We start from the raw sequence: 26711 nt of genomic DNA, 5'->3' as shown, positions 1-26711 counted from the left end.
GTGATCTTTTCTAGAATTTCAAATAAATTGAATCACACATTATGTACTCTTTTGTACGTAGCTTCTATTTCTCAGCATAATGTTTTTATGATTCATTCATTCTGCTGGAGAGATCAGTAAGGTGTTTGTTTTCATTGTACAAACATATCAAATTATATTTGTTTACCCCAAGAATACAATAGTTTCTCCTATTTTTAAGAAATGTTTTTGAATTTAATTATTTAGTATGATTGCATTGTAGTTTTATTTATAGTATGTAAACATTATTTCCAAGAATCCCTGTTGGTTACTAAATTATCTCTTAAGATACAAGTTGAATCTACAGACCTAATTCTGTGAAGATATCATTCCATATCTGAACATAGAACTGCTGTATTGTGGGTGCAAAACTCTATTTAATAAAAGGGGTAAGTGATGTTATGAATATGTGGGAATGTTGGAGTGTGTATTGCAGTTCATTAATCACATCTCCCTTTAGAGTCTCTATTCCCCTTTCTGCTGGAAATGTTGCTGGTTGAAGGATCAGAGCTGAACATTTCTCTCAGAATTGCTCTTAGAGGAAGGGAATTGTGAACTTCTACAGTACACAGCTATCTGTACATTGAACTCAGAAAGGCCAGTTTATAATGATTAGGCAACACTCAAGATCTGGATTAGGAAAGATGGGTGAAATCAATTGCCAGTCAGTTATTTCCAAATTTGAGATAACTGAGGTATGATAACTGATTTTAGAGGGATTTTGCCATAATTTTAAATATCTTCAAATCCTGTATACAGTCTACAAGTAACTAGACAAGTGTAAGATTTATTAGAACTTCTACCTTATCACATTGAGAAATTCCTCCAGTCAACTTTAAAAAGGCAATTGTCTCTGTCTTTCTCTGCTCTTTTAATTTTGATTCGCTTAGCTATTTCTCCACACTCTCACATTTTATTAGGTTATTGGACTTACACTACTTCTTTCCATTTGCCTGCATTTCCTTTCTCTGTGTTTTATCTTTCTCACTGCTTTTATGATGCTTTCTGTTCTTCCCATTCTTCTATAGTCCATTCTGCTCTATGTGGCATTTGCATTCCTAAATATCATGAGCCATGCAATATTGTGCAATAAAAAGCACAGGGCTTATGGGGGTAATGAAGTTTATGGCACAACCCTAAAAACTTTATCAGTGTCACATTAAAATAAAGGTAAAAAAGCTAATAAAAATGGTAGCACAGTTTTACATCTGTTAAATAGTTAGAAATTGCACAAATACAGTGATAAGTATTTTTTTTTTTTTTTCCCCTGAGAAAAAGCCGAAGTTTGCTTGTGGAAGTGTTAGAAGACTTAAAGGCTTTCATTTCTTGTGAACTTGTAGAAGGAAGGGTATCTGAAATCAGACAGAAAGTTGTAACACAGGTGTCAATGGACAAATTTCTAACATACATGGGACATTGAGGTCAGTTTTAGATATTTGAGGAATGGGCATGTGTGTGTTTTATGTGTTCCAATGTGGCTTGTTTCAGCCAGGTGTGGTTTTCTGTATTTAGCCAGTGCTTCTCAGGAACAAAATTACATGTTAAAAAACACAAAAAATTTACATTACATTGAAATTGTTTTCTAATATATCTATCATGTTGAAAGAAATTCATGTTTTTAAACAAGTGCTTAAAAAGTGAGCAGAAATAAGTGTACTTTCTGTGTTTTCTCTCTATACTTTCTGTTCCTACTTTTTTTTTTTTTCTGTTAGTTATTTCTCCGAAATTGCTGCACTGTCCTCACTACAAAACTTCTCCAATGTAGCTAGGCTGAGGAGCATACTTTTATTTATTATTATTATTATTTTATTTTTGTATTTTTATTTATTTATTTTATTTTTTTATTTTTTGGTCAGAGCCTCACTCTTTCACCTAGGCTGGAGCATGCTAATGCAATCATGGCTCACTACAACTTGGACCTTGCTCAAGCAATCTGCCCACCTCTGTCTCTCTAGTTGCTGGGATTATGGGTGCATGCCACAACACCTGGGTAATTTTTCTATTGTTTAGAGATGGAGTCTCCCCATGTTGCCCAGGCAGGTCTCAAATTCCAGACATCAAGTGATTCTCCCACCCCAGCCTCCCAAACTACTGGGATTACAAGAGGGAGCCACGCATACAGCCCATACTTTCTTTTCTTTTCTTATGTATGTATGTATGTATGTATGTATGTATGTATGTATGTATGTATTTAAAGGCTGTAAGGCTCTGTTGCCCATGCTGGAGTGCTGTGGAATGATCATGGTTCACTTCACCCTCAAACTCCTGGACTCAAGCCATCCTTTTGCCTCAGCCTCTTGAGCAGCTAGGACAACAGGTGCATGCCACCACACCCTCATTTTTTTTTTTTTTTTTAATTTTTTCTAGAGATGAGGTCTTGCTATGCCCCCCAGGCTGGTCTCAAATTCATCACCTCAAGCAGTCTCCTTCCTCAACCTCCCAAAGCACTGAGATTACAAGAGTGAGCCACAACACCTGGCCTCTTAATTTTTAATCGACAAATAATAAATGTACATATTTGTGGGATACAATGTAAAGTTTTGATATATGTATACAATGTGGAATGATTCAATCAATTTAATTAACATATCCGTCACTCGCTTACTTACCATTTTTGTGGTGAGAGCACTTAAAATCTACTCTTCTAGCAATGTATTATTTATTAACTATAGTCATCATGCTGTGTCATAGAACATTATTCTTACTGTACAATTGAATCATTTTACTCTTTGACTGACATCTCCCATTAACTCATCACAGCCATCCTCTTTTTCCAACCTCTGGCAACCACCATTCTACTAACAACTTCTATACGTTTGACTTTTTTAGATTCTACAGATAAGCGAGGTGAAGAAGAATTTGTCTTTCTGTGCCCAGCTGATTTCACTTAGAATAATGTCCTCCGGCCGGGCGCGGTGGCTCAAGCCTGTAATCCCAGCACTTTGGGAGGCCGAGACGGGCGGATCACGAGGTCAGGAGATCGAGACCATCCTGGCTAACACGGTGAAACCCCGTCTCTACTAAAAATACAAAAAACTAGCCGGGCGAGGTGGTGGGCGCCTGTAGTCCCAGCTACTCGGGAGGCTGAGGCAGGAGAATGGCGTAAACCCGGGAGGCGGAGCTTGCAGTGAGCTGAGATCCGGCCACTGCACTCCAGCCTGGGCGACAGAGCGAGACTCCGTCTCAAAAAAAAAAAAAAAAAAAAAAAAAAAAAAAAAGAATAATGTCCTCCAGGTTCATCCATGTTGTCACAAATGACAGAATTTCCTTCTTTTTAGAATCTGAATAGTATTTCATTGTGTATGCATACCACACTTGCTTTTATCCATTCATCCAGTGATAGACACCTAGGTTGATACCGTTTTATTGGCTATTGTAAATAATTTTGCATTGAACATGGGAGTGCAGATATCTCTCCCACACACTGATTTCAATTCCTTTGGTTATATACCCAGAAGTGAGATTTCTGGATTCTATGATAATTTTGATTTTTTGAGGAACTTTCATACTTTTTTCCATAGTGGCTATACTAATTTACATTTTTACCAGTAGTGTACAAGGGCTCCATTTTCCCACATTCTTATTCTCTCACCAACACTTATTGGCTTTTTGCTAATAGCCATTCTAGCAGGTATGAAGTGATATCTCATTGTGGTTTTAATTTGCATTTCCCTGATGCATTGTTGGTATTGAGCATTTTTTCATATATCTGCTGGTCATTTGTATGTCTTCTTTTGAGAAATGTTTATTCAGGTCTCTTCCCTGTTTCTTAATCTGAGGATTTCTTTTCCTTCTATTGAGGTGTTTGAGTTGTTTACATATTTTGGACTTTAGCTGTAGGACATACTTCTGAAGATATACTTTTAGAAAACCCTGGTTTCTATGTAGTCCTTTCGGAAAGAAGAAAAATCATCTCTCAAAATATTTAACCCCTTTTAGCCTCCTTCCTGTGCATTGTGTGCACACATGATTTTATGTTAATAGTAATATAGAAATAGAAATCAAAACTTTTCTATGCTATATGTTTGTTCCAGCTAGGTCAGATTCACAGCAGGAATACTCTTTAATAAAAAACATTTGGTAAGTTCTTTTCCTGGGCATCATTGAAAATAAAACTTAAAAATTTAAAAAGGATCTTGAACAAAGATTTTTAAATTGCACACTTTATAGGTCCTTACCTATTAATTAAAAATAATGTGTGGTGTTATATCAATACAGTATTATAAATTAATAATAAACTATATATCTAATTGATAAAATAGTAGCTAGTACTTAATGTTTAGGATACCTCAGTGTTTTGTGCTGTTTTACATATAGAGAGAACATAGCATAGTTTCCATTTCAAATACATCTATTAAACTGATTGAAAATTACTGATCTACCTTCATATTTTAATGTCAATTAACAGTTTCCTCAGAAACTTAGTTTTTTGGCAAAGCTAGTTCTTTTCAGAATTTCTTATTTCTCAGTGTGAAAGCAGTGTCAGTTTAATTTCTTTAAGTTTATTTTAAATTTTAAATGAAAGATGAAAATTCTTAAGTGCCATTTATTTTTCTATTTCTGCAGCGTTTGTCCAATGGTTCTATAGACTCAACCGATGAAACTAGTCAAATAGTTGAACTACAAGAATTGCTTGAAAAGCAAAACTATGAAATGGCCCAGATGAAAGAACGTTTAGCAGCCCTTTCTTCCCGAGTGGGAGAGGTGGAACAGGAAGCAGAGACAGCAAGAAAGGATCTCATTAAAACAGAAGAAATGAACACCAAGTATCAAAGGGACATTAGGGAGGTAAGTGATTCATCTTACTTTCAGTCTTTGATTTCTGAATGCTGCTTCTGAGATACTGTTTCCATAATTTCCCTTAATGACCATACACTTTTTACTTCCCAAAAGACCATACTTTGGCATGCATTATATTAGTTATGAAACTTGTTCAATAGGGCAAACAGTTTACTTCATGAGCGCTTTAAATATATATGGAAAGAAATATGTGCTATCAAGGGTCAGATATAACAAAGACATTCTGAAGCTGTTAATAAATTATTTTAAACATAAACTTTTAATTTTAAATAACCCTAAATATGTGTATGAATCATGAATTGCTATACTCATACTCTTAGCATATAGAAATACTACAAAAATACTTCAAATTGTTCCATTGCTTGTTTTTGTTTCGTGTCATGAAGGTGAATGTATCTCTGTTAATATGCATATACACGCATATGTATAACATAACCTTTCTTTGTCTAAATATTAAATTCCTATTAGACATAACATCCCTTTTTCTACTTAAAACAAAAGTGAGTATTTTAGTCACTTCTCAGCCTCTTGGTTAATATCAAGTGAAAAAAAGAGTACTTTAAATTACTACAAAAGATACTAGGAGATGTTTGATTTGTAACACTGTCAAATCGTTTTACCCGCTAAGGTGAAAGTTTAGAATCTTTTCACTTTTTCACCTTTTCACTCACAACTAAAAAGAAAATTATGTTTGTGGAAATTGAGTTTTCTGACTTTTTGCCTTTTCCATTTTTACATATGCTTTTAAATGTATTTGTGTCTTTTAAAAATATCTTTTGTATATAATTAGCTAGTTGTTCATCAAGTTGGCCCTATTCTATGTACCCAGTTCTTTTCTTACCATTCTCTCATAAGCCAATTGTATCTTACTTTTTCCCTGACTATTCCCCCAAAACTCTTCTCATAAAAGTCATTATTGACCTCCATGTCATTGAATCCAGGGTTCAATTCTCAGTCCTCTTAAGCACTTGATCCGTTTTCCAGAGGACTTCTTCACTGGGCTAATAGCACATTCTCCTCTCCTGATTTTCATCCATATTTACTTGCTTACCTCATCGCAGGCTCTTTTACTGCTTCTGTTTCTCCTCCCCTACCTTGGAGTGTCTTCCCTTCTCCACCTACTTTTATTTCCCTGGTAAATTTCTGCAGTCTCATGGCTCCAAAAGCCACCATCATCTTAGGACTCCCAATTCATATCTCCAGCTTGTTCTTCTTTCCTAATTTCCCGATGTTTCTCTCTCAATCACTAAGGGATATCTCAAAATTAGCATTTTCAAACTCTTTTCTTGATATTTTCTCAACAAACCAGACCCTCCTGCAGTCTTCCATATCCATTATTATTGTTGCTCAGGCCAAAAGTCTTGGAGCTGTCCTTAAGATCTCTCCCCTCACACACTTGGTTTGATTCAACAATAAATCCTATTATCTACAATTTCAAAATATTCATAATGGGACCTCTTCTCATAATCTTTGTGGCTTTTTCTTTTTCTACACAATCACTTTCTCTCACTGGATTATTTCAGTAGTCATCTGTTCCCTGGTGTTCTTGCTCATGCCTTCAGCTCACCTCAGTCTGTGCTCAACACAGCAGCCTGAGCTGCCTTCCTGTAAGTCAGTTCATGTCATTTTTCTGCTTACAACTTTTTAATGACTACCTATTCTACTTACAGTATTATCAAAGCCCTTACATTGGTCTACAAGCCATATACAATCTCTCTACTACCACCTTCCTGACCTCTTCGAGATCATCTACTGTCTCATCGACCATGCTCTGCTCGACTGGAGTGACCTCTTAAGCAAGCCAGACCTGTTTTGTTACATTTTCTTTGCTCTCTGCCTTTTGTTCAATGTTGTTTTCTCAGTGAAATGTCCTCTGACCTTGCTATTTACACATATACACTCTCCTTCTTTTGTTTGCTTATCCCACAGGACTTTCTATCACCTGACACAATGTATATTTATTTTACTGATATAGTTGGTTATCATATACCTCCCTCCCCAACTATTCCTAAACATCTATAAGGGCTAAGATTTTTTTTTCTTGTTTTGTTCACTGCTGTCTTCAGAGTATCTACGCAGCTATTGATTGTATAATAGGCACTCAAAAAATCTTTGCTGAAAGAAAAGATATTTATAAGTAAATATCAGAAGGTGTGAATGATATCAGAATATGTACTAAGATGATGACTACTAGCAAAACAAAACAAAAAGAGATAGATGAACCATGAAGTGGTAGACTGCTCCACTGCAACACAGATAATGATACAACATTTTATGAATTAATAGTTCATGGCTGCATCTCTCCTCTTCACTCCTCCCCACAATTCCAACTCAGAGAGTTCTTAAAGACAGTTTAACCTCTCTTCTGTATCACTAATAAGGAATTACTGGGATTTCTGGCTATCAAATCATCGGGCTCACTTCTTTTTTTTTTTTTTTTTGAGACGGAGTCTCGCTCTGTCGCCCAGGTTGCAGTGCAGTGGCGCGATCTCGGCTCACTGCAAGCTCCACCTCCCAGGTTCCCGCCATTCTCCTGCCTCAGCCTCCCTGGGCTCACTTCTTGATCTGTTGTTCATTCTCTCTGTCTTCATTCTCTTGGTTCTGTAGATTTAGATGATTTCCTTTCATTTTAGTACTCATTGCTCTGTTAATGCTTATCTAATCCAGCATCACTTACAGGTAAGGTCCAACATCCAATTCCCATTTTCTTACTGCCCATTTGAAAATAACTCCTTGATACTAATAGTCTCTGAATGTAGGTGACAAAACACCCAGTCAGATGGAAAATGCACTCCTCTGATGTCAGGTGTTCTTTGATTAAGAATCTATTCTCATGGGCAAAACATTCTCTTTTCATGTGGAATTATTTTAAAATACAACTACTCTTATCAGCCTCATCGTTTCTATGTATATATTTTGGAAGAGTTTCTGGAGAAAGGAATATCTCTCATCACCCACCTTTGAAAGGAGATTGCAAACACAAATATTTTCAGAGCCAGGCTGGCAATGGAAAAGTGGAAAGTGCCAGGTGCAAGACAGTAGGAAGTGATGGCATTGATGAGACCTGTGAAAGGGCCTATACTCAGCCTGCATTACTGGATGCATCACTTTTTTTTGTATGCACACACACACACACACACACACACACACACACACAGAGCACTGTGAAGGCTAAATAAACTAATTCTGAAATATTCAGATCTCAAGACCCAGGCCTGTGGTTTATGAAGGATTTTTTAAGGACCAGTCACGTGTGGAAACTATTACAAGTGTATTACATGGAAATTCTCAAATTCCTCATAACTGGCAAAAAGGGGAAATGCTAATTATTATCTCCATTTTTCTCAGATGAGAACCATAAGGTTCAGTGAGGTAAAGTAACTTGCCAAAGGTCTATGCAGTTCTCTCCCCAGCAGCACAAAAGAGAAACAAGATCAGCATGGCTTCAAAACCTGTGCTTCTTCCACTATGAACTACTTCCAAAATCAACACAGAATAATAATTAATTCAGTGATAGCAATTATCATAAAATGCAGCTACAATATAACTGTCCTCTAAATAATCAATATTTGGATCTTTTTTTTTTCAATAAGCAAGAAGATGTGAAAATCACATACTTTAAAAAACAGATTACTTAGCACTTAAAGCTTTCATTTTTTTGAATAATATTTTTCTGGGTTATGGTCACAGAGAGTCAACTGGATTGCAAGTTTCTTTTTCTTTTCTTAATTATTCTCTTAAAATATTATTTATTTATTTTACAGACAGAGTCTTGCTCTGTTGTCCAGGCTGAAGTGCAGTAGTGTTTTCAGCTCACTACCACCTCGAAATCCTATGCTCAAGCAATCCTCTCACCTCAGCCTTTAGAGTAGCTAAGACTACAGGGCACATGTCATGATGTCCGGAAAATGTTTGTATTTTTTTGTAGAGACAGGGTCCTACTATGTTGCTCAGGCTGGTCTCAAATTCCTGGTTCAAGCGATCCTCCCACCTCATCCTCCCAGTGGACTATAATTATGGGCATAAGCCACAGATTGCAAGTTTCTTAATAGAAAAAAAATAAGCTCCCTTTTCTTGATACTCCTATAGTATGTCTAGCATTGTATGATTTATAAATTGTAAAGGTAATAAATGTTTGTTGTAATAATTGAAGAAAAATTAGGAAATAAGAAAAAAACAACCACATAATAAAAAATGGAAAGGCAATTTGTTTTGCATATGAGGACATTCTAAGGTATCTAAAAATGAACTATTATTTTGAGTAGCAAAAACTGCAATTACTTTTGCACTAATCTAATTTATAAATATGTTCCACTGATGGTTCAGAATATATTTTAGTAATTTTTCTTTGTCAAAAAAGAAACCTATCCAAAATTTACTTTCGTTTTACATTTTGTCTTCAAACAAAACTCCTTAAATTGATTTTGACCTATGAAGAATAGGTGAGTTGGATTAAAGCTAGACACAGCACTCAAATCAGAAAAATAGACAATCTTATAAAAGTGGCTTATCTCTCCAGTTTTTAATCAAGAGGATTATTAATTGTGTATGAATAATAATATATCACACACATAGCTGTGCAAATAGCTAAAATTTTCAGTGGAGTATTTTAATTACATTTTGTTTTGTGAATAAAACCATCTTGTATTTCCAACTTCCTATTAACAGTTCTTCAGATTTTCACTGTGTGATTAAATGAATTAAATACATATCAGTGTTGCCTTTTCTATTATCTGAAACATGTAGTTATATTTTTCACTTTAATAGATCTAAATTACCAGAGTGTTATATTTATTAGATATGAAAAATATGAAATTTATACATAAACTTCAGGTCAAGAGATAATTGAATCTTTATTTTTTCTCATTTTTTTGTAGGTAGCAAGTTTTAGGGACTAGAAAAAGCTCCCTTTTTTAGAATTTTTCAAATGACAGAGGGATAAGCTATTTCTCTGACTTGTAAATCCAGTTTATTTTTGGCAACACAGCCTGCAGTTAAAAATTGAATCTCCCACATGAATCACTGAATCAAAAAATGCAGTACCAAAATTACAAAATGCAAAAATTCCTGCATGTAATATATGTCATAGAGTGAGATCATCTAATTGTATACATAAGAGTAATTAATAATAAAAAAAGACTATTATTTATCAAGGGTGTTTTCTACATGAGACACCATACAAAGCACTTCCTGAATCCTAACAGCAATACTATGTGCTACATATTAGAATCTCAACCCACATAACATATGAAGAAGGTGAAGCATAGAAAAGGTGAGCAACTTCAACCCTTATAACAGAGTTAGTAAGTGTCCCGAACTAGAATTTGGCGCAAGTATGTACTACTTCAATGCTCACGTTCTTGAGAAATGTGCGTATGTCTTTTATTGATTTTATTGCTGTTAAAATGTAGTAAGAAGTTTATTTATACAGGTTAGCTTTAGACTTTTCTCTTCAGGCCACAAAATTTTCCCAGAGTTCTGTTTGCAAGTGAAACGGACAGAATACAATATTAAGCACTCTGAAAGGATCCTCTAAGATAAAAACTCTACCATCACTGAGATAAAAAATATATAAAGTAGAAAAAGTCAAAAGTGAAAATAAGAAGTGTTTTAAATAATAGACATTATTTGGGATGCCTAAAATCTGGGTGTATGTATGTAATATTTCTTAAAAATTAGTCTGGCTAATTTTTGCTGAATTCATAGATTAAATTTAATTTTTTATGACATTATGCACTTTAATGTCAACATAATTAACCCAAGTAGCTTTTGACTGGGTCTTGATGGTCAGTATGATTGAGCTAGACAAAGACGACAAAACACATTCCAGGTAGACATGAAGTCACAGAGTGCATTAGTTTTGTAGGGCTGCCATAACAAATTGCCACAAACTGGATGCCTTAAAACAACCATAATTTAGTCACCCACTGTTTTAGAGGCTTTAAGTCTGAAATCAATGTTTCAGCAGGACCATATTCTCTCTAAAGGCTCTAGTGAGATTCTTCTTCAGCCCTTCTAGCTTCTAATGGTTACTGGCAATCATTGGCATTCTTGACTGGTAGCAGTATAACTCTGTATAACTCCATTCTCTGACTGCCTTCCTCCTTCTTCCCCGTATTTCTCTGTCCCCAAATCCCCTCCTTATAAAAACACCAGTCATTGGATTTAGGGCCTATCCTAATCCTGTGTGACCTCATCTTTACTTGATTATGTCAACAAAATCTTATTTGCACATAAGGTCACATTCACAGATTCAGAGTGGACACAAATTTTGGGGGGATGTTGTTAGCCCCAGTACGCAGAAGTAAGGAAGTATCAGTTCACAAAACCACGTTTTTTTCTAGGCTTTGTAGCTCAGATTTTACCCTGAAGATGGAGGGGAAGAAATACAAGTACTGAAACCAAGAAGCAATATGATCAGAGTAGCATTTAGAAATATCTCTTGGGCAGCAGGGTGGAGGAAAAGTAAGGAGAATAAAAGACAAAACATACAAGAGAGAGAGCCAACTTGTAGGTGAGCAGGAGACTAGGGACAGCATGATGAGTTTCATGGTGGATCTATTACTTTTTTTTTTTTTTTCTTGAAATGGAGTCTTGCCCTTCGCCCAGGCTGGAGTGCAGCAGTGCGATCTTGGCTCACTGCAACCTCCGCCTCCCAGGTTCAAGCGATTCTCAGGCCTTAGCCTCTCCAAATAGCTGGGATTACACACATGTGTCATGACGTTCAGTTAAGTTTTCTGTATTTTTAGTAGAGACAGAGTTTCACTATGTTGATCAGGCAGGCTGGTCTTGAACTCCTGACCTCAAGTGATCTGCCCACCTTGGCCTCTCAAAATTCTGGGATTACAGGTCTGAGCCATCACCTCTGGCTGATCTATTACTTTTTAATTAATTTTAATTTTTTATGCATACAAAAATTTTCAAAGTCAAATAACGGCATGTGTAAAGATGGTACATATATAAACACACACAGCATCTCACTTCAAGTTTTCATCCCATTTCCCTGAAATTCTTAATGTCAACCCTTTTATTCACTACTTCTGGTATTTTCTGTCTTTATTTAAACAAAATTTATGTCTTGCTATTATATTAGATTAGGATATTACCTATTTTATTCCTTATTTTACTTTTTATTCTACCTATCCTTTCATTAGAGTTATCATCTGAAGAAAAGAAAGAAAGAAAGAAAGAAAGAAAGAAAGAAAGAAAGAAAGAAAGAAAGAAAGAAAGAAAGAAAGAAAGAAAGAAAGAAAGAAAGAAAGAAAGAAAGAATATTGAATGAAAGGCTGTCTGCTTATCTGATTATTATAGGTGACGGGACTGGCTCTGGACCCTGTAGGAGAGTGGCAAAGGCACTGATTAGGAATAAGTGATGAAATGATTCTGGATAATAAGATATAGAAACTATCGCCATTTATTCAATTCCAGAATTCTTATACAAGGAAGCTTCCTACATTCTCAGGAAACCATTCCAGGCCAATGAGCCTCACTTCTGCACTTGATTTTCCCCCAACATCTTGTCAATAAAGTAGGTTATCTAACTACCAGTAAATTTCCACGTAAGCTGTAAGGTAAAATTATCTCCATATTACTATCTATAAATTTGATTATTTAAAAATTACTGTTTAAAATATTATCAATGCCATGATTTTCTCCACTTGAACTTGATTTTTTCATATATTTATGCGTTCATGGACTTCTTTAAACTCTTATGTAATTGAAACGTATATAATTAGGTAAATGGTTAAGTGTCTAAGTCAGTTGATAAACTTGCAAATAAGATCCAAATGTACTATTTTTTTTTTTTTTGTGGCCTGTTCTTTTAACCACAGAGTTCCTCTTTCTTAACATAAAGGTAAGAATACAGATGGTATTTGTTATCTATTTGAAGATTGCTTTACAATTTAGAACTGTAGCCGCCATTTTAACAATTTTATGATTTGCAACTCTACTCATAATTGTGATTAATTTTACTGCATAATGAACTAATTTATCTGCCACTTCTCTTACAAGAGTGCCAATTCTACAGTAGACAGTTTCAAAAGCTGCTCCACTGTATTCTTAGACAGCAAAACGCCTTTGGTTAACCAAAGACACAAAAATAATTCTGACAACTAAGTTGGGAAAAGTCACCTGAAATCTTGCATTCCTTCAGTGAAAAGAAAGGAATGAGTATTTATTTCAAGAATGCAATAGTTTTTATGTTTCTTTTTTATTTAACAAGACAATAATTAAACAATCTGAGAATCTGACTTGCTTTTTTAAAATTATTTTAATTGTAGGCCATGGCACAAAAGGAAGATATGGAAGAAAGAATTACAACCCTTGAAAAGCGTTACCTCAGTGCTCAGAGAGAATCTACCTCCATACATGACATGAATGATAAACTAGAAAATGAGTTAGCAAATAAAGAAGCTATCCTACGGCAGGTTCAGTATCTCTGTCTTGGTTTTTTTCTGGTCCATGCGTTCTCATCATTCTCGCAAAACAGGGAGTAAATAAAATAGGGTACTTCTTGACAGATGTTTGAGTAATCATTCTCTAAAATTTAAAATTCTCTGGTAAAACAAATATGATTTTCAGTGTGAAATTTCCTTTCTAGAAAGATAAATTATTTATCTGAATAATAATATAAGTAATCACTATGACTTACTTTTCATATAGGCATGAGCCAGAAATTGTGCTAAACAGTTTTCATGTATTACCTCACTTAATTCTAACCACCACCTATGAAGTAGGCAGAGTTATTATACTGAAGACCTTACAGTTCAGAGACAGTCACACTTTCCCAGATCATACATCTACTAAACACCAGAGCCAATAATGGAATCCTAAGTTTTTTGGGCTCTAGAGCAGAAACAGGCAAACTATAGCTGTGGGCCAAACCTGGTTGGTTGCCTTCTCTTGTTAATAAAGTCTTATTGGAACACAGCCATGCCCAATCATTTAATCATTGTCTATGACTGTTTTTGTGCTACAATACAGTTGAGTATTTGGGATTGAGGCCATATGGTACATGAGGCCTAAAATTTTTACTATCTGACCTGTTACTGAAAATGTTTGCCAACCTTATCTCCAGAGCCTGGATCATCATGCTACAGTACCTCTCCCACTCCAGTCTAAATACTATGATTTTCAATATTTTGCTATGGTGGTATATCTGATGTCTTAGTACTGAGCTATATTCCCTTTGTTAAAATTTATACTCATGAGTAATTTCTTTCCTTTTTGCTGCCAGTGGTAAGAACTTTTTCATTGTTTTAATGTACTTAAATTTATGAAGGAAATGGATAAGCAATATATGAAAACAAGACAACAATCAACACTTTGCACATTTAGGTGTGGTAGTGACTGATTTGAAATCTAAAATCATGGCTGAAGTGCAAAGCCCCCGGCGACTGATGTTTGCTATCCAAACTCTGACTCTTTAAGTGTCTCTGCTCCCATTCCCATTTCAGATGGAAGAGAAAAACAGACAGTTACAAGAACGTCTTGAGCTAGCTGAACAAAAGTTGCAGCAGACCATGAGAAAGGCTGAAACCTTGCCTGAAGTAGAGGCTGAACTGGCTCAGAGAATTGCAGCCCTAACCAAGGTACTGCACTAGAACAATTGGTCAACCTAGATATGTTTGTAGAAAGGACTAGCAATCAAAATGAAATGTAAAAAGATTTTCTATAGGCTTTATGAAAATTAAGTTTATTTAATCTTTATTATATTTGTCTGTTATTAGGTCAGTTTTTTTTGTCATATATATTTATGCCAGCAGGAATAATTGTTATACAACTGTGATGATCCCCCTGCCTATTTAAACATTAACAAAACAAGTAAAATTTCATGTCATTGTTATAGTTACTTTTCCATGGTAATATTTGTATAAGAATAATCCTGGAGACAAACAAAAACGATAATGTTATCTATATGAGACATAACAATTTAACAGGCTTCACATCAATTACTATTAGAAGTATAGAAAATATCATAACTTTTTGATTCCTCCCCAACTACAGTATAAAACTTGTTAGAAGTGGGAAGTTAGACTTATAAAAGTCTGAGGTCTAAACAATTAAATAGTCAGAAAGCGGTTTTACGGTTGTAATTTCCTCTGATAATTAAAATCAATAATACTCTGAATAATGTTCAAAATTTTCTGTATAATATGGCTGGTAGATTCTGCAACTATCTGAATATTTTTGAATTTTACAAGCATTATAATGTTAAAAAGGACTATTCTGACCTCTGACAGTCAAATGGAAATAGTATTATTTCAAAGTGTATATACATGTCACAAGTTATATAAAAGCTCATTTTGCCACTAAAAGCATGTTTGACATATGATATGAATTCAAAAATAATCACACAATTTATATTTTAACACAATCATTAATATTTGCTAAGTATTTGGACTTCAAGTTTAAAATTACGGGATTAGGATTTACTCAAAATAATTGATGCAGCAATGAAGTAGACACACACGCATGATTTTCTAAAAAAGAAATTAATTAAAAATGAACAGTAGACTGATCTTCCTGTTGGTTAAAATAGGATAGTTAACCAGGTAATGAAAGGCAAACCTTTGACAAAGTAGAGCAGGATTAGAGAGCGTTGAAACAGTTGCTCGTTTACAGAGTGTTGGAGTAACTAGTTTGCTAAAACTGATTAAGATGGGATTATAATTTGGATCGTTCTGTAGTCACAAACCATGCCAGTAAACTACTGTGGCAATTTCAGGAATGTGTGATTTCTAAGATAAACATAAATTTATCATTTAATTTGAAAAAAATATTTAAATATGTTGGTATTATTTCATTTTTTCCTGCAAACACAGATCTTAAATGACTGTAACAGACTAAGATATGCATACTTAGCCCTTTCATCTAAAGAACATAAAGGACTTTCAAAAAGAGTTATCTTTTTCAATTGCACTGTTTTGGGGGGTTAGATGAGTGACTGAATACAAAAAATAACCTTTGTAAAGTTGTAGCTTAAAATAATGATCAATATTATCCTGACTAAAACACAAGAAAGTCTGCAATTTTCCCCCCATTTACAATTCAGAAAATCACTGCCCCACATTAACCTTTGATAGACTGAGAATAAAAACAATTTAAAATGCAATATTTGACATAAAAATACTATATTAAATATTACCAAAAATTATTGATTTAGAATATGTAAAAATAACTGGAATTAGGTGCGTTATATTCTTTGCTTTTATCTTGTCTATTCTGTTAAATTTGTGTATATATATATATACACATATATATATATATAAAAAATATTACCTTGGGCACAAAAAATAGCTCCCCTCAGCTTTCTCCTCCCTAATATACTACCAAAATTCCACTGTCTCTGAACCTCTTTGATTTCATTTTTCAGAAAATTGGAATTCTTCCAAAAAGTCTTCAAATGCTCTAATTCACTCTCCTTTTTGTCACTTTCTTTTCTGACTGGTGCTATGTCAACAACATATTTCTAATATACACTTTTTGTATTATTACCGTATTTTATTCATTACGAAAGCTCCTTAAGTACTGAGATTTTATCCTGAACACATTCCTTTTGCCTGTATTTTTTTTTAACATTTGAGGATCACCCTTTCATTTCTTCTACCAAGTTTTTTGGTTTCAACAGCCTTGTACTTTTTCTTGTACTCTGTTCTCAAGACCTTTAGGGTCTATCTTTATACCTGTTGTTTTTTCTATTTCAATTTGTTTCAGATATTTCCCTATTATGGATCATCACAGTCTTCTTCTGTTTGTTAACCTTTTGACTGCTCACTAAAGTAAAAATATTTCTTCTTAGCTTAAACATGGGTTCCTCCTCCTATATTTTAAATAATATTCTTAATAACCCCTCAGACATTTTATTTCACCAATATACTTTTTTCCTACTTTACTATCACTTTTCTTTTTTTTCTAGGTCTTTCTCTTTAAATTTAATTTCTTCTCCCTTTCTGAGTTTGTTCATGTGCTTCTCAAAACCATTTCTGCCTGTAGTTCATCTTGAAAATGTAGTATATTTTAAATTTTCCTATATCATATTAAGGAGTGAAACCAAGATAAACAGTTTTCACCAAGGAGTATAAAAAATAGCAGACTGTTTCTGTGTGATCTTTGTATTTACAACAATTGCTGAAACTGTAGTTTTCACATTGACTGAAAATCAGTAGTGTTGGTTGAAAATTGGTCCCAGTATATATTATTTAGAAGGGATGTCTGAATGCATTCTTTGATTGATAAACTATTTTTCTCCTTCTGATGTATGTGTGCGTGTGTGTGTGTGTGTGTGCGCGCGCACGCATGTATAGGCGAAGCTTATTTATAGCTTTAGAAAGTCAGAATTATTGATTAATGGTTATGGATGCAACTAAAACTTTTGATTTGGTGAGTTTTTACATAATTAACCAATAAAGATTACTTTTGGCTCCCAGTCTTATGATTTATTATATCTACTTTTTAATTAAAATGCATATTCCTTTAGCAAGGACATAATTCATCTTGAATGAGGTATTTTATTTATTTCTAGTACCAATAAAATGTATCAGCAGTAACAATAATTTAAACAGGACCAAATTCTTATCTCTGAAGTGAATTTTCAAAATTTTGGTGTTTGTGTGTGTGTGTGTGTGTTTTAAGTTTTATGTGTTTTTAATAAGTAAACAGAAAGAACTAGAAGTTTTAAAGACCTCTAAAAACTTGTATTTTTAAAGACACAGTTTTGGCAGTTGAAATATTCATGTCTCAGGGGTCTTAGTCAGTCATCTAATTAATTTAAACACCAATAACTGCATGTTAAAATGTAATTTTGAAAGATCACAGATACCTTTATGAATTTAGATTATATAATTTCAACAACATTTTTATCCACTTACTGTATTCTTAATATAACTCTAAATTTTAAATAATATTATAAAAATGTTATGGCTTTTGGGGACCAAGGTAACTCTGTGTAGCTTCTAAATTGGAAATTTGAGGATGACCTGGAAGAAATAAATTGGTTATTTGTTATGTCTTTATTATCTTCCACATTTATAAAATAAGAATATCGGAAGGAAAACCTTACAAAATGTAAATGTTGAATCATAGTTTGCATAAGCACACCAGAATTGAAATGTTAAATGTTTGCTTTCATAGATTAAATTTGAATTTATTGCATAAAATAGTACATATGCATCTGAATCAAATGAATAGGTTACTATTTCTTTTCAGTTACTGCATGACATATTTATATATAGTTCTATATTGGCATAAAGTGAGTTTCACTGTTTTAGAATGAACTTATAAAATGTGATAGAATGTGCTCTGGAGTTAAAATTTGTGGTCCTGACATAGAGTCCTTTAGATGTAATAATTCTTTAACTTGCAATGATTAAAATGTTGGTGTAACTTCATATGTAATCCTTGCATAACATACTAACAATTTTGCTATCAACAATGTCACATGTGTTGAACACTCTGCACCTGTGGTAACCTGACAGTCACTTCCAAGACATGTATCTAACCTTGGCATTGGGCAAACATGAGCTTACAAGGAAACTGTGCCGCCTATTCACTTTAGGCACTATTTTGTTTCTACAGCAACAAATCAGTGGAGAAACAGTTTGGAATTGGCCCCTAGTGTCATTTAGGAGAGTCACAAACAAGATTTCTTGTTCTCACAGCATTATTGTCACTGGATAATTCGAGGACTTTCAATCATTTTCATTTAAAATTTCTAATTAAACCTATCTGAGAGTAGGCCATTAAATTCTAGATCAATATCTGAGAGTAGACCATTAGACCAATATCTGAGATCAAGTATCTGAGACTAGGCCATATGGTCTACAATGACCATAGTGTGCATTCAGAGACCAGAAATCATTTCATAAGTTTTCCTGTTGCTGAGGAAGCTCAATCTTGCTTGAACTCGGGACTACTCACAATAACCCCCGGGTTAGTTTTTTTATATTATTTCTACAGAGCAAGGTTTAGAATAAATTTTTGTTCCAAATTAATTACATCTGAGTCATTATCTAGCATATTCCTCAACATTGTGATACTACTGTTTCCATCATTTTCAAGTAATATAGACAAAGAAATCCAAATATAAACTTTTAACAGTCTATCAGAGACATATTCTGGTGTTTGGTTTCCCATAATTCCAATTATTATATAACTCTTTCAGAGTTGCTTTATTCATTCTGTAGTAGTCTTCCATTGCCAGCCATCACTAACCTTTCATATCTTAGGTTGATAGCTTTTTATTTTAGTATATTATTTTTTATTTAAAACCATCAACTGCATCTTGTTCACCAAATATCAATGTAGTTCTTTCTACATAAAATTCTGTCTATTAAAGTATTAAATTTGCTGTCACACTTTTCTTTTAAGCATTCTGTGCTATGTTCTGTTCAGTGTCAGTGTCTTTAGTTCTGATTTTTCAATTTTGTCCCTCTCCTTTTCCTTGACTCGTTAGTCTGATCCAACCTCTTCTACCTCATCTGATGATTATCAATATGTTATGGAAGCTAAACTACAAGAAATGATCTCCATACGTAGGAAGGTAGTCCTACTGGACTTTACTTTCTATTGCTAAATAGAATCCATCTAAGTTTTTCTTTTCATTTATAAAAATTATGTTACTTTTATTTATTGATAATCAACCATCTGTGCAGTTCAGTGCTTCAGGAGCTTAAGATTGGACAATGGCAGGTTTGTGTTCAAACCATGCACAGTCTGCATGTTACATTTGGCTGATTTCATTGCTCATAAATAACTCCAGTGTTTTGCTGATGCTTGGATGTAACAGGCCTTTGTAGCTGACACATTTCAAGCAATGCTGTTCAGCTGCCTGTTTGAAGAAAGTTTATTTTTTAAAAACTATGTTTGCAGTTGGTAGTAGCTTGCTTTACATTTTATTTCAATTTATTTAGAGGAAAAGTGTTAACCAAATCTTACATTTCAGGTGCATTCTTCATATTTCTTAACAGGCTGAAGAGAGACATGGAAATATTGAAGAACGTATGAGACATCTAGAGGGTCAACTTGAAGAGAAAAATCAAGAACTTCAAAGAGTATGTATATTAAGAACTATTACCCCCCAATCATCGGTTTATGAATTCATATTCTGCATATAAGAAGAAAGCCTTTAACTGAGTATGGGTTGTATTTAAAACTTACAAATATGACCTGTAGACTTTGAAGAAAAAGTTTCCACCACTTTAACCAAAACAGATCTAAAATTAAATTCAATTTAAAACTAGCAATGCTATAAAAATAATCTCAAACAATTTTTGAATGGATTTTTATGTCATTTTTTAAAATGTAAGGCTAGGCAAAGAGAGAAAATGAATGAGGAGCATAACAAGAGATTATCGGATACTGTTGATAGACTTCTGACTGAATCCAATGAACGCCTACAACTACACTTAAAGGAAAGAATGGCTGCTCTAGAAGAAAAGGTAAAATGATAGAAGGGTAAAATCACATGAATATTTTGCAATGCTCTTATGATCATGTTTGTTTTATATACAGCTGCAATTATTGTAATAATAGTCAGATGATCCATTTACTTAGTTTTTTAAAATGCCTGATACATTCTTAGAAAGAAATGCGTATTTTTTATTTTAAAAAGTATAAGATCAAATTTAGGATGAATATAAAAGTTGCATGATATATAAATATTTTATATTGGCATGTTCATATGAGGCAAATGTAGTAAAATATGCTGTGCTTTTATGATGAAAATATTTTGTTTATCCTCTGCCTGGTATGCAAAATAAAACAGTGATGAGACACAAGTCAATACTTTTTGGTGGGGGGAGGTGATTTGAAATATTCATGTGTCAAGTGACTGATATCTACACACCAGTCTAAAAGTCAAAATGTAAGTGAGTTTATATAATCAGAAGAACTAGTATCAATCCCAGTAGAGGGTTTAGGAACCCAGTATTTTCAGCTGCATTATTTCAGAAATAGTGCTTCTCTACAGTCTGCAATGTAATTTACAGTTACATATGTCTCATTGATAGTTGGCAGCTACCAGACCAGCAAGAGTTATGAGAGCTGGTTACCAATTCCAGAGCATAAATTAAGGTAGGGTATAAAACCCAGATGATCATATCATTTTGGAAATTTAGATTGAATGCCAATCACTATTTTAGCTAGACATTTTCCATTAGTGCATAAAATAAACCAAAATAGTGAAAATGTTTTGACGAAAAGTTAAAGTACTTTGATTAATTTACCCATTAGAAAGTTATAAGACATGACTTCCTCTCATACAACTTCAAATACGTGGCCACTGTGGAATTACTACACTCTTAGTTTAATTTTACTCTATAAATATGAAAAGAATACATTATTTTAAATAATGCCTTATAGTACTTGTGTGTTTTGTAGAAAAACAAATGATTTTTTTCTTTTCTTTTCTTTTTTTTTTTTTTTTGAGACGGAGTCTGGCTCTGTCGCCCAGGCTGGAGTGCAGCGGCCGGATCTCAGCTCACTACAAGCTCCGCCTCCGGGTTCACGCGGTTCTCCTGCCTCAGCCTCCTGAGTAGCTGGGACTACAGGCGCCCGCCACCTCGCCCGGCTAGTTTTTTGTATTTTTTTAGTAGAGACGGGGTTTCACCGTGTTAGCCAGGATGGTCTCGATCTCCTGACCTCGTGATCCGCCCGTCTCGGCCTCCCAAAGTGCTGGGATTACAGGCGTGAGCCACCGTGCCCGGCGAAAAATAAATAATTTTTAACAACAAAAATAATTTTCTGACAAGGTTTATTTTAAGTATCGATGATGCCAAATTATTTCCACATGACTTTGTGACATGTAATATTAGGTTTATGAGTAGCTAGAATTTGTTATTTCTCTAATGATTTAAGTATCATTATAAATTGTTAATTCCACATTGCAGTAAATGTCCAGAAAGTGAAATTTTTAAGAATATGATTTCCTGATTTCTTCTTTCTTCAGATAATAGAAGTGAGTTCTTCTGAATTCTTTATAACACCTCTAAGATTTAGCTTGTTGCTCACTTTTTCTTATTTGAAGAATAACCAGTAGTTTCCAATTTAAAATGTGGTCTGAGAAAAGGCAAACAGAAATAGCTTAAAAAGCGACGTTTATTTCATTTGTTCATTCAAGTGTTACAAAATAACATTTCCCATTTAAATTACGTATTTTTTTAAATGTGAAGGTCTCATGTTTGAAAATTTCATCAAAGTTTGATTTCCATGAAATACGTGTACTAAGGAACAAATCTAAGAGGATTCTTGAGTGATAGAATATTAATCAATATATATTTAAGTATTTTATGTTTAATTTATTAATTATTTCTGCTATTTTCTTTTTTTAGAATGTTTTAATTCAAGAATCAGAAACTTTCAGAAAGAATCTTGAAGAATCTTTACATGATAAGGTATAATGGAAACTTACGTTTTTGGCCCATTTTTCTATTTTTATTTTCCATTCCACTGATGAATATTTTGTTGTAAAATAAATTTGAAAAAATAATTTTAGCATACTATCTTTGTAAAACAATTTTAACATTTTTATTATACCTGCACAAGAGTGTACATAGAGGGAGAGCTTGATGAATCTTTGCAACCCACATTCACCAAAAATTTGCATTCCAGAAACTCCCCCCAGATTAGTCTATACTCATACTCTTCCATTAAAGGATAATCACTATCTTGACTTATAACATTAAAAAATGGTTTTATCTTGCTTTATGCCTTATATAAATAGAATTAAAATATATGCACTAATTTATGCCTAGTTTTAGATAGTCTTTCAGCAGAAATTTATTAAATACTATTATATATAGGAATTATGCTAAGTTATATATGTCTGAGCATAATCCTAGTTCCAAAGTAGATAAAAAATTCCAATTGAGGAGAGAGAACACAGCCTTTACAAACCAGTGGAGATGCAGAGTAGCAGATGCCAAGTGCCAAATTAGTGAAGTAGACAGTAAGAGCTACAGGTAGGAAAGACCATAATATATTGCTGCTGTGAAGAAGACTTCAGGAAGGAGGGACTTGACTGAAGATTTAAGGGAAAGTAGGACTCTGACGCAAGGCTTTCAAACATAGTGCATGTGGCATGATCACAGGTGCTTGGTGGGGGGAGGGGATGGGTAATGAGTGTGACATTTTAAATAATAGGTACAACTATTTGTCTGAAATCAATTATTACTGTTGTAGGGTATGTGGTAGAAGAGGAAACTAAGGGCAGATTGTGAAATTTTAATGGTAGTTGCTAATATGTATTTTTCTTATTAACCTGTAACGTTATTGTTAGCAATTTTATCTTATTTTGTTAAAGAAGCTAGGATTGCTAACTTAAGAAGTGATCTATAACTGTGTGTTGAGAAAAGATAGAAGAAATGGAGAGAGAGAAGGAAGGGAAAAGGGGAATGAAGAAAAGAAGGGAGGGGGAAAGAAGGAAGGGAGGGAAGGGAGGGAAGGGAAGGGAGGAGGGAAGGAGAGAAGGAGGGAAGGAGGGAAGGAAGGAAGGAAGGAAGGGAGGGAGGGAGGGATGGAGGGAGGGAGGAAGGGATAGTATGGGATATAGAAGGTATTGGAAAAGATGAAGAATAGATGAAAGAGTACAATTATACATTTAACCCTACTGGATGCTGCATATTATGATGCAATTAAAAATAACTATTTAATTCTATAGTCAAGGTGTCCACAATCTCCTGAAAGACAGGTCTTTAGAACAATGTTATGTGGGACCTAGAAGATAGTATCTGAGTCTTTCTGAGGTAGTACACAATGGCAACACAGAGGAGATTACATTTCTAGTAGCTTCTTAAAGACATATATGATCTTAATAAAGGTAGAAGATTCTAGGTAGAGGATGAATCCTCTGCAACAAAGAAAATCAAGATGGTTGATTTGATGAATCATCAGAACTTTACTGTGACTGGTATGTATTTAAAGAAGTAGTTTTTGAGCAGATTGTGAATTTTGGACTAGATGTTGTTATGCGTGTTATGTTATCCAAAACTCTGTGTGCTCTTGGCAATATCCCCAGAACCCACTCCCCCACCACCTACCGAAGTCTTGTAACTCCAACAATCTGCCTATGCAACCAAGAGTACTAATCATATCATGCTTTGCATCCTTGCTTATGTCAATCTCCACAGAGAGTAAATCCCAGGTCATACCTCATTTCTGAACTATCATCCCATTTAGATGGGCACATTCACTAATCTGGCCACATCTTCTATAATTCCTCAAATTTCCACTGAACTAACTGTACTCACAGTCCATTATCAGCAAAACCCTCTGTAGGCTCAACCTCTTTCTCAGTGTTTCCCTTTCCATCTTTATCTCTAAAATTTAAAGTTTCTAGGTAGCTATCCTTTCTTCTCTCTGATTCGCCCTTAGTGACCTCATCTGATCTCCTGTATTTAAACACCATCTGTAAGTTGAACACATTCAAATTTAGATTACCTACTGGGTCCTCTTCCCTGAGAGAGTTTTTATATTCTAGTGCCAACTCAATATCTCCATTTGGACACCTATGTACCTCAAATGTAACATGCCAATCTATTCTCACCCCACTCCCACACATCGAACACCACCACCACCTAACCTAACATACCAGCAGTCTTCTCAGTCAATCTTAATTACAATTTCTTTCTTTCAGTTACTCAGGCTAAAAAACTTGGACTCAGTCTTGACACCTATGTTTATTTCATGTCCCTCATCTAGTCCAATATCAAATCCTCTTAGTTCTGCTCTCACAATGTAGCCAAAATATAGCCAGTCTTACCCTAACACCAATCTTGTCCAAGCCATTACTCTCTTGCCTAAAAATTTTCTCTCTTTGCTACCTCGCAATTTAACTTGACAATCTATTTCACAGCCATTAGAGTGATCATACCACTTCTCTGCTAGAAAATCCAGGAAACATGGCAAGAACCCATCTTTACAAAAATAAAAAATAAAAACAAATTACCCAGGTGCAGTGGTGCACACCTGTAGTCCTCCTAACTACTTGGAAGGCTGAGGCTAGAGGATTACTTGAGCCCGGGAGTTCAAGGCTGCAATGAGCTGTGTTCACAAAACTGCACTCCAGTTTAGGTAACAAAGTGAGACCCTGTCTTTAAATGAATAAATAAATGACAGATTTTTTTTTTTTTTAATCCTCCAATTGTTGCTCATCTCATGCAGAGTAAAAGCCAGAGAGTTTGAAGTGGTTTACAACCTCTTTTAGGACTACCCTTCCTGAGTGCTGCAATCATACTTTTAAAAAGTATTCTCTACTTGTCCATTTAACCTCTCCAATCCAGCCACACTGGACTCCCTACCCTCTACTCCATTTCCACTAAGAGGTATATGCACATGCTGTTGCTTTTATCTGCCATGCCTTTTCCTAAGAGTCTCATTTTTTAATTTCTCCTTTATTTAGGTCATTGCTCAAGTATCACTTTATTGAAAAACCCTTCCATTACTCCCATTTTCTCCTTCCTAACAACATTGTGTATTCCTGTATTCCTGCTTGTTTATTGTTCATCTTTTCTAATAAATTCTAAATTGCAAGAGGGCAAGACATTTTTCAGCTCACTACTGTATCTCAGGTGCCTGACACACAAGAGGTACTCACTGCACTTTTGTGAAAATAATGAACAAAGATATTTACAAATCAATAAGAAACTATTGAACATTTTAAAGCAATGCGTTAGTTTATTGTACATGTGTTTTAAAATTATATGTCTAGCAGAGAAATGACTAGGAAAGAGACTGAAGCTGGTAAAAATCATTCAGGAAAAAGATAAAAAGGGCTTAGAGTAGGAAGGTAGTGAGGTAGTGAGAATAAAAAGAACAGAGAAGAGAAACATTGCAAAGGCCACACTGACAAAAAAAAAAAAAAAAAAAAAAAAGTGTGGTAAGAAAAGAAGTTTGAGTAAAGTAAAATATCAAGCACTAGCCACTGGGGAGGGGAAAAACAATAGTAGAAAAAATCTAGAATGATACGTTTAGACCTGTATAACAATATAAAAGTTATAATCATTAAAACCAAATTGAGTGCTTACATGAGCAGTTAAATAAAGCTCTAAGACAACCCCTATCTTCATAAATTTACAGACCAGAACCTATAATGTCAATTTGAAAAAATTATCATTAAGTGCAAGTAATTGTGCCAATATCAAGCTAATCAGTTGTTAACTTCATTTTTTAAGGTGCCCTCCAGCCTCAGTGACAGAGTGAGGCCCTGTCTTAAAATAAATACATACATACATACATGCATACATACATACATATTTTTAAAAAAATCCTCCAATTGTTGCCTATCTCATGCAGAGTAAAAGCCAGAGAGTTTAATTTCCTTTTTCTTTCAATCCAATCATCTTTTTCCTTCACCCGTATGTCCTTTAACCCTCGTAGAATATTGGAAGTTCTTCATTTACTGTATAAAAAAGACATTTTCTTTATTTTCAAAAATAGATATGATTTCTACTCTGCATTTTTAAGTGACATCTACATAGCTGGTCATAATTTTAATATTCCCTTGAATTTTCAAATATTCAGGATTAGTGAATGCCAGGGATTGTAGATAATTTTTTATTGATTTCTGCTCTCCACATTTTTTATTACAAGGTGAAAATTTTGGCATGCTTTATTATTATGTGTAATGACCTTTAATAAAAATATATCCTCAGTTTTTCCTTTTTAAAAAAACCATTAAGACTGGTTTATCATAATTGGTTGCTGATATTACTGGCATCGGAGTAACACTGTTTTGATTTTTTAGGAAAGATTAGCAGAAGAAATTGAAAAGCTGAGATCTGAACTTGACCAACTGAAAATGAGAACTGGCTCTTTAATTGAACCCACAATATCAAGGTAACATTAAACTAAAAGCTTATCTCTAGTTCACTGAACATCAACATGAATTCCCTTAT

At 34.2% G+C, this 26711-nt stretch overlaps 1 protein-coding gene across 9 annotated transcripts in view; it reads left to right on the top strand.

Moving 5' to 3' along the window:
• The window catches only part of PPFIA2 (PTPRF interacting protein alpha 2), a 516520-nt gene that overhangs the window by 376445 nt on the left and 113364 nt on the right, over positions 1 to 26711 (top strand). For 7 of the 9 annotated variants that reach the window (XM_010383657.2, XM_010383658.2, XM_010383659.2 and 4 more), the window contains 7 exons: positions 4585 to 4806; positions 13101 to 13247; positions 14277 to 14411; positions 19788 to 19871; positions 20127 to 20258; positions 22149 to 22211; positions 26561 to 26652. In XM_010383657.2, the coding sequence (XP_010381959.1) occupies positions 4585 to 4806; positions 13101 to 13247; positions 14277 to 14411; positions 19788 to 19871; positions 20127 to 20258; positions 22149 to 22211; positions 26561 to 26652 (875 nt within the window). Of the gene's footprint in view, positions 1 to 4584; positions 4807 to 13100; positions 13248 to 14276; positions 14412 to 19567; positions 19693 to 19787; positions 19872 to 20126; positions 20259 to 20828; positions 20893 to 22148; positions 22212 to 26560; positions 26653 to 26711 lie in introns of those variants that run through there. The other 2 variants (XM_010383667.2, XM_010383666.2) reach the window with 2 other exon arrangements.

Source organism: Rhinopithecus roxellana, chromosome 10 (genome assembly GCF_007565055.1).
Source record: "Rhinopithecus roxellana isolate Shanxi Qingling chromosome 10, ASM756505v1, whole genome shotgun sequence".
Classification (NCBI taxonomy): Eukaryota; Metazoa; Chordata; class Mammalia; order Primates; family Cercopithecidae; genus Rhinopithecus; species Rhinopithecus roxellana.
The sequence above is the reverse complement of the archived record's forward strand: the minus strand, read 5'-3'. Positions and strand labels throughout refer to the sequence as shown.